The sequence below is a fragment of the Cetorhinus maximus genome, chromosome 9, assembly GCF_964194155.1.
Source record: "Cetorhinus maximus chromosome 9, sCetMax3.hap1.1, whole genome shotgun sequence".
NCBI lineage: Eukaryota > Metazoa > Chordata > Chondrichthyes > Lamniformes > Cetorhinidae > Cetorhinus > Cetorhinus maximus.
In genome coordinates, this window is record NC_135887.1 from 19440551 (window position 1) to 19454704 (window position 14154).

General features: G+C 39.0%; 1 protein-coding gene and 1 long non-coding RNA gene across 8 annotated transcripts in view; one reads left to right on the plus strand and one right to left on the minus strand.

Annotated features, from left to right (window-relative positions):
- Nucleotides 1-14154, plus strand: part of trim37 (tripartite motif containing 37) — an 88367-nt gene that overhangs the window by 2504 nt on the left and 71709 nt on the right. For 3 of the 6 annotated variants that reach the window (XR_013577501.1, XM_078548198.1, XM_078548200.1), the window contains exons 2-7: nucleotides 4654-4754; nucleotides 7213-7314; nucleotides 8806-8846; nucleotides 10763-10879; nucleotides 11795-11882; nucleotides 12601-12723. Coding sequence is in view for 5 of the 6 variants with exons in the window: in XM_078548198.1 (XP_078404324.1) it covers nucleotides 4734-4754; nucleotides 7213-7314; nucleotides 8806-8846; nucleotides 10763-10879; nucleotides 11795-11882; nucleotides 12601-12723 (492 nt within the window). In the remaining variant the exon portion in view is untranslated. Of the gene's footprint in view, nucleotides 1-4653; nucleotides 4755-6234; nucleotides 6306-7212; nucleotides 7315-8805; nucleotides 8847-10762; nucleotides 10880-11794; nucleotides 11883-12600; nucleotides 12724-14154 lie in introns of those variants that run through there. The other 3 variants (XM_078548202.1, XM_078548199.1, XM_078548203.1) reach the window with 3 other exon arrangements.
- LOC144684429 (uncharacterized) overlaps nucleotides 1930-14154 on the minus strand; it is a 74743-nt gene continuing 62518 nt past the window's right edge. For both annotated transcript variants that reach the window (XR_013577502.1, XR_013577503.1), the window contains 2 exons: nucleotides 13688-13760; nucleotides 1930-4708 (listed from right to left, as the gene is read on the minus strand). This is a non-coding gene — a long non-coding RNA (uncharacterized LOC144684429). The remainder of the gene's footprint in view (nucleotides 4709-13687; nucleotides 13761-14154) is intronic.

Consider the following 14154-nt stretch of genomic DNA (forward strand, 5'->3'; position numbering starts at 1 on the left):
CAACTCCATTTTCTCACTTGCTCCCCAAATCCCATAATTCCTGTCGATTCCAACCTTTAGCATTGTACATCAGTTAAATCACTGCATTGTCCAATTATGCTGTGTACATTCTAAAAATCAACAACACCTTTTGAGAGAATCTGAGGCACTCAAGTTTTTTTTCCCCTAAATTTTTCCCCTTCCTGAAGACAGCAAACCTGATGGACGATTTCATGGGTGCTGGCAGTGGTCTGATATTTTGCCCAAGTGGTCATTCTCAATGTGAATTCAGATGATTGTTAACAAACCATTTGACTCTTGTGTGACAGCCAGCCCATGGGGAAGGGCTTGGGGCTTCAGAGTTGAACCTGATCTTATCCTTGTTCAATGGCACACTCACGCAGCGGTTACCAGATAGTGAGCAGGAACTTCCGTTCACTCCTTAGCCAAGAGATGCTGAAGTCAACTGTGTCACCTCTGCCATGTCAGCTAAGATTTGCTAAGATGATATGGTTCATGAATCAAAAGACTATCTGCTACCACGGCAGGAAATTCATTGCTTTCTTGAACTGTTGGTGGATCCAACAAGATCATAATCCAGTTGCAGGGTTCAGATGGTGACTGGAAAGGTCATCGACCTGAAACACTCACTCTGCTTCACTCTTCATTTATGCTGCCTGACTTACTGAGTATTTCTAGCATTTTCTGTTCATATTGCAGATGGCAATTGATTTATTGGACTTTGTTGTCATGGATTTGCAGCTACTTAAACGCTTCCTGAGATAGCTACTTTGTCATCACTTCGAAGAATCCACTATCCTCTGTGTAGTTCATTGTAAAATCCAAATATAATTTATAATAAACATATTATTTATTGATAATTACTCTGGTTTGCAGTTGATTACAAGTGAGACCCAACTTTCAATGTGGGTGTCATTATACATCAACGTAGAAATTACAGTCTGTGACCATAGAATCATCCAACATAGGAGGCCATTCAGCCCATCATGCCTGTGCCAGTTTTATCAGAGATTTCCTATTATAGGCCAAGTATCCTTTATCATAAATCAGAAAACCGAACACATCCAAAAACCACACTTTACTTTTGAACCTATACTTCCAGCGTTCAAGGTTGAATGTGACCCAAGCCAACACGAACCTCGCTGACCGCACCTTGTATTTATTATTCAATGGTACATCTTTCTTTTGTAGCCATTTTATTTACTTTAGACCATAGCTGGCCTAGACTTCGGCCACTGTAATTTAAGTAGGCCTAGGCCTATATGTGGTATCCAAAAACCAAAATTATCTGAAATCCAAAACTCAGTCGGCTCCAAGGGTTTCGGATAAAGGGTACTTGACCTGTAGTTGCACCCCCTGCTGCTTCTCCATAGCTCTATAACCTTTTCAAGTATATATCCAATTGCATTTTGAAAATTGCGACTGAATCTGCTTCCACCACTCTTCTAGACAGTGCATTTAGACCATTATAGTAGCTACGTTACAGGATTAGTAATGCAGGGGCCTGGACTAATAACCAAAGATGTGAGTTCAAATTCTACCATGGCAGCTAGGGAATTTAAATTCAGTTAATTAAATAAATCTAGAATAAAAAGCTAGTATCAGTAATGGTGACCGGATTATCCTAAAAACTCACCTGGTACACTAAAGTCCTTTTTAGGGAAGGCAATCTGTTGTTACCTGGTTTGGCATGGTACAGACACAATGGGCCGAATAGCAGCCTCCTGTGCTGTAAATCTTTCCATGCTTCTGTGTGTGACACCAGACCCACAGCAATGTAGTTGACTTGATGGCCTAACAAACTCGGGTGTATCTAACCACTACAAAAAAAAAAGTGACTGCAGTGGTTCAAGAAGATGTCTCTTGGGCAGTTAGGAATGAGCAACATCCAGATTGAATGAATGAAATTAAACTTGCTGATTCTTTTTTTTAAAAAGTCTCTCTTGACTCTTTTGCCAGTTATCTTAAATCTGTGTCCTCTGATTTTTATCTATAATTGAGCACTATTAAAACTTCCCTTTACCCAGCCTCTTTAGTCTCTCTGCACAGCAGAAGATTCCACTTTCCTTGCACCACTCTATTATATCTCTTTCCAAGGCCTTGACATCTTTTCTAAAGTTTGATGTCCATCTGTCATGAACAGCCATTGGCCAAAACTCAATTAAAATTGTGAGCTTTGCAGCATACTATAGCTTTTATTAAAAAGTCACATACAAAGCCAGAAATAATCATGAGAATGCAGCCTCATCCCTGGTTTCAACTGAAGGTGGTGAATGTGATAATTTTTACAATCTCTGCTTTCCAATCACTTACAGCACTATTGGATATTTTTTATACGTATTCCTAGCACCCAGAATCTAATATCGTAATATAACACTTCAATACCTTGCCCTGCACAAAGTTTATTTTTTATGCAAGTAACTTCTTTGTTCTACATTTCCCTGTAATAGTTGCCCTCTTTCTTGCACCAAGGCTGAATTGAAGGCATGAATGTTTCTCATAGTGCAGCTAAGAAGTGAGCAAAAGTGGCCTGGGTGCTTGGACTTCTAGCATTCCCTGTTCCCTGTGGGGTAGTGCCTGGATTCCACTTGGTGTGTATACATGACAAGGTCAGTAACTCATGGTGTAGGGGATTCTGAGCCTATGTCTTACTCTTCTGTGCAAGGAGTATGGATCATGTCACTGCCCGTCACAACCAATCAATAACTGTTGAGTAAATTTGTTCCTAGCCATCTGATTGGTCGTTGAGAGATTTGACCGGTAATGTACAACTAATTATAGTGGTACACATGACCAATGTTCGTACTCCTATCAAGACTCGCTCTGCAGTTAGTGTTTAAACTTTGCAGCTTCTTCCCAAGCCCTGAAGTTCATTGTTTTCATGCCATAGTCATACCTGGTTAATTGCATCATTTTTAAGACTTGCTGGTTGACCTCAGTCAGAGCTGTCATTTTTGCCATCTTTCTGCAGTTCAGTACAAAACTGAGGTTTAGTCTAAGCTACTGTTCATGTGGGTTTGTTGAGAAAATAATGTATTGAAGTAGAAATTTTGGCCAGCCACCATACTTTGCAGTAGTCAAACTTGCACTACAAACAGACTAGGTTGGTTTTTTTTTAAAAAGTCTGACGTTCTTCCAGGGCCACTGGCAAAATATACTGTCAACATTCTTCTAATGAAGTTGTATCCATGTTTTTCCCATTTAGTGCCAATATTAATTGGAGAAATTCCCTGGCTAACACTTTTTTTTTACCTTTCTTTGAAGTTCATGATTCTCAAAGTTGGTTTCATAGGCATCAAGGTAACAATGCTGCCCTACTCTACAGCGATGACAGCAATTAAACTGGATCTATATTTGCTTAGCAATTGAAGAAAGGATTGTCTTCATCCAACAGTTAATTCGGACTCGACTGTACCCAACCCTGTCCACCCCATTGGCCTGATTTGACAGATTTGTGAAGCATTCTTGCTGAGAGTGACAACAGAATCAGACTGTTCAGTTAACTTACAATTTCTTTGCTCAAATAAAGCTCTCGGAGCTCAAAGCGCCTCTGAGCTGCCATCAGTCGCTTTTTTTACAGCCTGGCAATGGAGTCAATCTCAAAAGTTTTAAAGTGACACATGCAAGGTAATGCACATCTCACAAGATGAAACTCTGCTTTTGTCACTGTTGCATCCTAACCTTTGAAGTACTGCAGTGGTGGCATCTCTGATAAAATGGTGAACCCATCCATAACTTCTTTGGGAAAAGTCATTTTAAAAAATGGTGTTTCTCTTAGCTTACATTTTGCTAACTATGCAGTACTGCCTGACTCGCTGAGAGAAATTCTTTCCCCCCTCAACCAACCCCCATCCGCTTTGCAAAAGATCACAGATAATCAATCCCATTGTAAGCATTTACATTTGACTATTGAAGCAGCCTTCATTGAAATTCATGATGCGTCTTTTTATTCTCCCAGTGCCAATTGCTGTTCCTTTCTAAAATCTTTAGTATTTTGGACTGTTATCTGAAACAACTATTTTCTGTCGTTGACAGTGCAGTATATTACCGTAATTGAAGGTTATAAGTTCACACAGTACAGCGTTTAATAAATGACTAATGGTAGCTGCAATGTAATCAAAGAGAGTATTGTATGTAGTTACTTAAAATGCAGGACTTCACAGTGATGGACATTTGCAATGGCTGTGTGGGGGTTTGTTATAAAATTGCAAGGGCATGCATTTCTCAGACTATCCGTGGCAAGAAACTTTAAAGAGAATTGTGGCTATTTTGACTGTTCTGAATGTTGGAGATCTTCTAAAATGCAAATTTTAAAAGTTCAGAAGGGTTACTGCATAACTAAAAACTTCTTAAAAAATTCTCAATTTTGAGTACTAGATGACCTGTTTTCTCAATCATTTGACCTAGCCACTTTCCATGCTGTCTAGAAATGGGTTCAGCTTGCAAGTGGGGAAGAACGTTGCTTGACCCTCCAGTATGTAAAACAGCCTTTCTAACCACATAGCAAGTGTGCAGCTCTAATCCTGATTTCAAAAAGCATATAGCATTAAAACTGAAATATTTTACTAATGGGCAGTGGAGTCACATTGTTATTGTCTTGGAATTATGTTTGTCCTGTAAAACCTCTGGAGAACTGATGTTGTCCTTTTCCAGTTGTGCAGTGGTAACCGATTCCTCCTTCGGCGATCCCAGGATATTCTTGTAAGATCTGCAGTACACAGCACAGAGCAAAGATGGATGAGCAAAGTGTTGAAGTAAGGAAAATATTTTGTAATTCTTTTTGGTGATTGAAGTCACTGGGTAATGTCATTAAAGCTGCTGCCTTTTCCTAAAAGCACTTGGCCTTTCTCTGCCTCTGTGACACCGCTCAACTCTACCCCTGCCTCAGTTTATCTGCTGCAGAGACCCTCATCCATGCTTTTGTTACCTCTAGACTTTACTATAATGATGACCTCCTGAATGGTATCTCCCAGTCAACCTTGCGTAAACTGGAAGACACCCAAAACTCAGCTGCCTGTGTCCTTACTCGCACCAAGTTCCATTCTCCCATCAACCTTGTGCTCACTGAGCTACACTGGCTCCTGATTAAGCAACAACCTCGATTTTAAAATTCTCATTCTCGTTTTCAAATTCCTCCATGGCCTTGCCTCTTGTCTCGGTGATCTCCTCCAGCCCCACAACCCTCCGAGATAATTACACTCCTCTAATTCTGGCCTCTTGAGTTTCCCGTGTTTTAATCGCTCCACCACTGATGGCCGTGTTTTTAACTGTCAAGGCCCTAAGCTCTCCATACCATCCTTAAACTTCTCTGTGAGTCTACCACTCTTTCCCTCCTTCAGGATGCTCCTTAAAACCTATCTTTTTTGGCCATCTGCCCAAATCACCTCAGGGGATTTGATGCCTAATTTTCGTTGTAAAGGTCCTAAACCTGGGACATTTTATTACATTTAAAGGTAGTATTTGTATACTTGTTATGGTAAATATCCTATTCCTTTTGTGTTCCACGTTTCTTACTATTACTGCTCATTTCTTCAACCAGGAGAATGAAATGTATGGGTTTGCATTGTGGAACGGTTCCATTGCCATTCAGTGATCATCTAAATGCATTTGTTTTGAGGAAAGCTGACCTAGCAACTTTCTAATTTCAGTTCTTTGACTGCAAGTTATTAAAAATAAAGGACATCTATTCTGTGCATGCTGTGGTACCTCACAATGCTGTGTTAATTGATGGAAATTCATTGATAGAAGCATTTCCCATATCTTATGTGGTATAAGGCATAAAGGTCAGAATATCACAGATTCAAATCCTGGTCAGTGCTGAGTTAGCTTGGCTTAGCAGGGGCAGATGTTGAGATGCTGTATTGGTCTTAGTGTGTCGAAATTTTAAAAAAAAAGGGAACAATTTGCTATGGTTCCTGGTTTTGATCAATATCCCTTATGCTTGCTGGAAATCGTACACTTCCAGATGAAGTGTGGACAGGCTTAAGCTTGGCTGCGGTGCTCTTTGTGTGAAAAATGAGCCTGTATGTCCGTGAACAGTAATATGCTTCTGTAAGTTCTGGAAGACTACTAAACAAATGAATAAAGTTGCACATAATTTGATTGAAGTCTTGTCAGGTACACGAGTCTTTTTGTTTTATAAACCTACCTATGCTGAACTCTGATCTCAGACTGACAAATCCTGGTAGAATTGCCATGTCCTATTGCAATGTATTGCAATGATTTTCCTTGCAGATCTGGATTCTGCTGAAGAGAAAATTGGATTGTCAAGTGTCCGTTGAAGCTTACTAAAAACCATAAAGGTAGTTGGTGTGGGAAATGAAAAGTGGCACTGAAACAATACCCAATTTCTGCTGCATCTGAACTAAGTGGTTGTTAACAAACTATACTAGGAAACAACCAACATTAACACGGTTTTCTTGTACCACGTATCACCTATCTACTGATCAGAGACGGCACGTTGATATTTCAAGCGGTTTGAAGAAACCACACACATCATGTGTATGGTTTTTTTTTAACCTTCAAGTTTTTCATAAATCTTCATACTGTCAATAAGTAGTGAAGATAATATGTGTCAGATTACATTGGAGCTTTATCCTGAGAAATGTCCTGTGCCGGAAAGAGTAGTGACATTAAAAGGCCTGAATTAGACATGCAGTTTAGAGTATAGTGTAATGTAGGCGATGCTGCTGAGTCTAGCAGTTTAGAAATGGTAAGCAGCAGTTACTTGTCATTCAGGCATTTGAACAGTTCTGCTGTGTCTGCAGAAATTCATTGTTGATTATTTGGAGGACTGACCTAATGTTAGCCCCTTTCCAGACTAATAAGTGGAAGACATTTTTAGTATTTCAGTAATGGGACACATTTTTTTTAAAAAAAATGATTTTATGATCACTTTGAAGATTAAAGCATCAATGCACCATTGTAATAAGTCAAGCTTTGAGGTTTAGTTTGCCCAGTGGAAACTTTCAGCTTGAAAACCTGTATAATTCTATGCTAACAATCATTATTTTCTCCTGCCCGGCTCCTTTTATTGCTGAAAACACATTGCACTTTTGCTGTGAACTTCCTTCCTTTGCTGCTTTGATGCACGTGACAAGGAAGTTTAGAAAAGATTACTGCAGGCAAAGAGTTTTTATTTGTGCAGTATCTGATGCGTGTTTTGCAAGCCACAAAGTATCCAGTTAAATAATCCCTTTCTTTTTTTATCAGAGCATTGCAGAGGTGTTCAGATGTTTTATTTGTATGGAGAAGTTACGCGATGCCCGGCTCTGTCCACACTGCTCAAAGCTTTGTTGCTTCAGTTGCATAAGGGTAAGTACCTGTTGTATTCTGAGTTAGGTTTTGCTGTCTGCTTTATGTACATACGTCCAAAAAAGGATGGGAATGACTATCTGATCCATTTAAGCCTGGCCTATCCAGACACACACTACCTCAATCTAATTACTACCATTCACTGTGCCCCCTCCTGTCCACCCCCTTCCCCCCAAACCAGCCTCGGGTTGTACAATTTCCTAAGGAAAATCTATTCCAGAAATTAAAGTTTGAGCAAGCTACTATGAAATGGTTTGACAATTCAGAGTGGCCAGCTCGAATGCTTTTGGCAAAGACTACGGAAAGCCTTCTACCGGCTGTACCTTCCAGTTGCAAATGATGCAGGAGCCCTAGTAGTCAGGGGAAAAAAGACATGAATTGTGAAAGAGGAAGATAAGTTGAAGAGACTTCACCTTGCCCCGTTGGCTGTGTGCAAATTGTAGCTTGCTACATCGCAGCTTTTAATCCAAATAGTCAGTTTCATTTCTATGCTATGTGCGGCCAGATATGTAACCTGTTTTATCATGCAGTGGAGTTCTCGAGTCTTGACCTATGCAGTGAAAGATTAGAGAGCTGTTATTGCGAAGAGAAGGATTAGAATAAAAGTTATTGAGTGAAAGGCAGTTGCTTCCCGAATGGTGCTGGAAATCTTCCAATGTCACTAGGTTGTTGATATTCTACATGCATTTTTTATGGCTCAGTGTTACAATACCATGAAAGCAGTGCTGTTTTTGGAACAACTGTTCTAATTCCAAGAGTACGGGAATGTGCCGGAATGATCTAATCTGTCTCTAACATGATTAAATTTTTTCTTAAGAGGACCAGTTGATATGAATGCTTCAGCTGATTTTGTTTTTTAAAATGGTATCCCGTTTGTGCTGAACTGTGGTGCTGTAACCCAGACTCAGCAAACCCATCAGTGATCAGCTAAGCAGCTACATTTTGCTGCTGTATAGCTGTACAGTAGTACTTGCACTGCCTTGTTATTAAAATGTATTTGTTTGCTCTTCACGTGAGCATTTTGGACATTGCCTAAGTAAATGTGCATTTTTTAAAATTTTAGTGTTTTAATTTAATAAGCATGGGCCCAATTTTTTTTTAACACTAATGCTGTTCTGGCTGTATTTGTTCAGGCCAGCAGTTTAGACTTACAGCTGGGTCATTCATCAGCTCTGAGGATGTGTAATGTCTTCCCAGGGTTAACCAGCTACTAGGAGGTTCATTTAGTTGTGATCTTTTCCCCATCTCCTCCCTTTTTTAACTCACCCTACCCAATATTTGGAGCTTCACCTGTCATTAAATTGAGTTCCTGCGTCATTGGATTGCCACTTGTCTGGTTTCACAATATCTAGAAATTTCTTAAAATGTTAAGTGGAGACCTGGAAATAGTCAAGATTTTGTTGAGTTTTCATTAACAAAGGAAGGATCAAAACCCAGGCACAATTGGAGTAGCCTTTTTTTTAAAAAGAAAAATGCTTCTTGTCTCCACAGCGCTGGTTAACAGAGCAGAGAGCCCAGTGCCCACATTGCAGGTAAGGGCACACCTACAGCTACAGCTAGTCTTAATCAGAGTTTACGCCAAACTGGAAACTATTTGGACTTTTCGCCTAATTTGCAATTTTTTTAAATAGCTGCCTCATTATGTGAACCTGTCTGGCTCCAATCCAGAATCAATAGAGTTTGACTAACGTGGAAAGGAAAATTGTGGGCATAAGTAGCAATAGCTGAGTAATCTCAATTTTAACATGTTAAGAGTTATCTATGTAACTTGGAATTATAAATGCTTTTACTTTCACCACAACACATTGTAATATTCCTAGCTTCAACATTCTACTTTATTATTTGATGGGGTGTAAAAATGCAAAATGGTACCTGTTAATATTATGCTGTGTATCTAGAGCTAAAATTACTTGCTTTGAATGGTATTAAGATGTGGAAGTTTTAATGGATGTACAACAAAAACAGTGCATTTTTGTATTCACAATTTTTAACTTTTGTTTTTTTTCTGTCATGGCACTTAAAAATTAGCTTCACTTTCCTGTCATGTCCCAGATTAATTTGACACAATATTAGAATTATTGTTTGGTCGCCAGGCAGTTTGCTCAAGAGAAGAATCAAGTCACTGAATGCATATGCCAATGTGCTGTCTGATTTGGTCAGCTAAGTGTCTTAGACATTTTTAAATTTAACAACTATTTAAGTAACTTCAAGGCTCCATTATTGTTTTCAGGGAGATTTTATTGGGTCACATTTTTCAAATGAATGAATTTGATCTGGAACCTTCAAAGAGCCATTGTTTGACAGAAACCTCAGGAGAGAGCAAGACAAACCAGATAACGGCTTAAGTTAACGAGGAAAGGGATTAAAAAAGCTACTTCTTAAAAAAAAAGGTCATAATTATAGAACTAGAGTTGTGAGCCTTTTTTATTTTCTACAGTTTGATGTGGTATGACAACCACTGGAGACATTCTATTTGCTATTATTCACCTTGTTCTATCAATGTTTGAAACTGTCGGCAATTAAAGCCTGTAACAAGATCTAGCCTTCAAAGACAGAGGATCCTGTGTGGGTACAGGATATTAATAGCAGCTGTAGGAATCTTTTTTGAAAAAAAGTCTTCATTGTTCATTACCCCAGACATGCTACAGATTTTACCTAGGTTTGTATGGGCATATCAAAACATTCTCAAAGGAAATGTAGGCTCACCTACAAGATAGCTAAGTATGGGAGCTAAAAACATCTGATGTAATAAGAATTCAGATACATAATAGGGAAGAGAAAGAGCCGGAGGTGAAGCAAAAATCCTGAAATTTTATCCTGTTGTCTAGTTCTCTTTCATCCTGTTCTTTGTTATTCAGTGCACATAAGTGTGTTTATTAGTGCACCAATGCAGCATGTGAGGCATTGATGCTCTGTGCTGCAAGGGCACAAGGTGATTTGTGCTGTGAATTTCTACTCTTGAATTCATAAATTTGGTTTTCAGGGTGAATGTGCAGCACAGGGACTTCACTATTGGGAGGAAAGATAATCAGCAGGCTGCTTCTCCATTATTTGCAGAGACCTAGCAATTTGCACCCCTGCATCTCTGGTGTGGAATGTTTTGTAGATGAAAATAAATGGCTTAACTTCTTCGACTGGTTACTCTAAGCGTGACCTTTGAATTTGAATATAGCTTAGGCAAATAGAGTAAGCTCCATACCTAATGAGGTAATGCATTAAATGATTCTGGATCTTTTGAATTTCCTGTGTTGAGGGTTCTGCCTGGCCATTTGGTACCTTCCCTGGGTATACTTAGTGCTGACATGAATGGAAACAGTCTGTTCCCTGTTACAAACATTGTTCGAAGGAAAAATATATTACAATGGTTCTGTATTGCCTGGATGACTATAAGACTGTTTGATATATATGTACAATGGTGCCGAAGTTTTCAACATCTGACTTGTTGTAGGGCACCCCTTCAGCTGCGAGAGCTTGTGAACTGTCGCTGGGCAGAGGAAGTCACACAACAACTGGACACACTTCAGCTGTGTAATCTCAGTAAGCATGAGGAGAATGACAAAGACAAGTAAGTGTGTCATTACTGTATAATGGTCTGTGATCTTGTTGAAAGTACTTAATCTATTGGGTTTTCATTTTTTTTCCCAAAATTTTTCTGAAACTTTTTTGTGCTCTTGAAATAAGCAGAAATGCATTCACTGCAGTTTCATTCTAGCTCATGATTCAGTGCCCATGCAGCCAATAATGGTGACATTATTTCCACCAACTTTTTAAATTAATTCTTGTGACTGATCGATTAGAAGGTGACTTGGGCTGAAAACCCATTGATATCAAACGTATTAGTTTGCTATTTTTACGAACAGGGGACCTAACTTAAAGGTTCTCGTACTCCGCTTCTGATGGCTGAACGGCCTCTAAAGTAAAGACCTATTGATGCTGCTGAAGACTACATGGAGAGACTTCACCCCAGATGAGCAACAAACTGAGACTAACTAGAATGCTAAACCTGTTTGTGTAAATGTGAAGTCCCAAGCAGGTCCTGACTCCAGATCTACAGCATTATAACTGTAACGTCTGTGCAGAGCTATAATTAGGCTGTGAATGTACTCTAACCCCTTTGCGCACAGTGTGAATTCTACACCATTGTGATTATTTTCTAAATTTCCCACAACAGTCATTCTTGTAGCATCTCCGAAAGAGACTAGCAACTATGCCAAATTGTGGGAAGTTTGAAGTTGCCCATTTGTGCTAATGAGCAATCGTATTGGTGGTCTAGTGCTCCTTTGTAGAAGCTCTGCAGCCAGAGAGCGAGAACTTTAGAAAAGAACAGATTGGGATTAGTCTCTTTTGTTAATGTAAAAGCAAATTTTTTTTTAAATGGTATTCAACTTACAAGTTGTGGTGGTACAGCAAGAAGGTTATTTTAAAACTTAATTCTATTAAATATTTTTAAATGTTTTCAATTATTTGACATTTATTTCAGATGTGACAGTCACCACGAGAAGCTAAGTGTATTCTGTTGGACGTGCAAGAAATGCATCTGCCACCAATGTGCACTTTGGGGGGGAATGGTAAGGACATTGATAAATTTGTTGGATCTGAAGATCTTTAAAGATCTGGCAATGTACCTGTAATTTGGTGTGAAATTATAAAGAACTATGAGCTGTCCAAATCACACTTTTTTTTTCAATGGGGGAGCCTGCTGCAAATATTGTTAAACTCCTTAGAATCCTCACCCTAACTTCCAGCAGATCATGTTGACTACCATAGGAAAGCAGAATTGTTTTTTATTAGTGTGTGTATTGAAAATAAATTGCTAATTATAGAAATCTGATGGCCCAAAAGCCTGCAGTGAATTATACGTTGTACATAACAATGTCTTCCAGTAGAACAGCTTTTGGTGAGGCAAGGCACAATGGCATGTCTATTGGACCGTTAACCTTGAATAGCAGGATGCTGATTTTCTAACATGATTCTGCACTTGGTTGTATTGTAAAACACCGTGGATGCTATATGTTTTCAAGCATATTGGTACATTTTTAAATGATACTTTGAGGGCAGATACCCCAATTTCTGTTTTTGTGCTCCAATGGCAAGTAGGCAGGGATTATCAATTTATCAATCTATTTGTTTATTTTTGCTCAGCAAGACTGGCACCATTGAGATTCTCTATTTTGCCTTCTACCTTTCTGTTTACTGTGGCTTCAGCTGGTGTGCAACCGAGATCATAAATTCACCAGTGTGTAGGATTTGAGGGTTTTACATTAAGATATTTTGTTTTCATTGCAGCATGGGGGCCACACATTCAAACCGTTAGCTGAGATTTACGAGCAGCATGTTACCAAAGTGAATGATGAGGTGGCAAAGTTGCGTCGTCGACTAATGGAACTGATCAGTTTGGTGCAGGAAGTGGTAAGATGACAGAGGTGTAAACATTAGGACCAAGTGGGATTGACCATATAACCTACAATGGTTATTCCTGGTCCCTTTCTTTCTATGTTTCTATCCAATTGATCTGGCTATTCTTAGATGAGACATTTTAGATTCATCCTTTTTTAACTTGCAAGGTACAATCTACAGTCATAGCCCAGGTGCGCATGTGTGCGCACGTGCTCTTGTTCGTTTTTGTGTGTGTGTTTTAAGCTATTTGTAGCTAATAAAAATCACCTGTGATCATAAGATAAACGTATGTTTTATTTCTCCTTTCTTTCTAATGTGATGCAAAGTAACTTATGATCCTTCTCTTCAACCCCTCCCTAACTGTGACCTGTGTAGCTCTATATTTCCTCTCCAGATCACCCCTCCCCAGCCTCTTATGAATCCTTTTGTCCTACACTTGGCAAAGTCCCACTGTCTAAGATTCCCTTTCTTAAGCTCCTTGTGTCTTTTGACTTTTCCATGTATGACTCTCTTTGATTAAGCTTTCGGTTGTATCTTCTAATCACTTTTTTTTGTTTTTTGGCTTGGTGCATGTTTTCCTTGTTCATCTGAAGTACCTTGGGATTTTAAAGGAGCTATATAAATGCAAGTTAATTATCATTATGCTCTTTCGGATTTCTATGAAATCAGCTTGTTATAGGCTATAATGAAGTCTGTAACTGGCTGCTATTGATTCATTTAGCAGTGAGCCACTTTATTGAACAAATCTAAAATCAGCATTCGATAGCTCTCTGGGCTGATGAGGTTTCAAAAGCCGAGGGCAAAGCTTTCAAACTACAGAGGGAAGCATTGCATGAGTACTTGTATGCAGTGCCGTTTCTTGCTTTGTGTATTAGTGGGTAGAGGGGTATTCTTTTTGTGTTTGGAGACCTCTGACCTTTTGTATACAGCATGCTAGGACATACAAATAGTCATTTGGTAGTACAGGACTACTTACCAACCAATCAGCACTCTGTTCTCATGAAGTATAAGTTGTTGTCCTCTTTACACTTGGTATTCTTGTGAATGTCCTGATTAGTGCAAGACGAAAAAGTTCAGCATGTGTTTGTTTTTCAGTGATGCTACGATATGGTTTGAATATTTCTATATAATCATGCAGCACACTGATTCAGACACTTGTATGTGATCCTCAGCTCCAAAAGACTAGAAAGAAAGCAGAAACAACTGTGCCTTTTATATCCTTGAAATGTCCCAAAGAACTTCATGACCAAGGAAATATTTTTGAAGTGTAGTCAGTGATTTTTATTGTAGACAAATGCAGTAGCCAATTTGTGCACAAGGTCCCACAAACCACAATCGGATAAATGACCAGTTAAGCTGTATTTGGTTGTGCTGGTCGTTGGCTATGACACCAGAAGACCTCTGCAACTCATCTTTTGAATAGAGTAGTGGAATCTTGTAAAA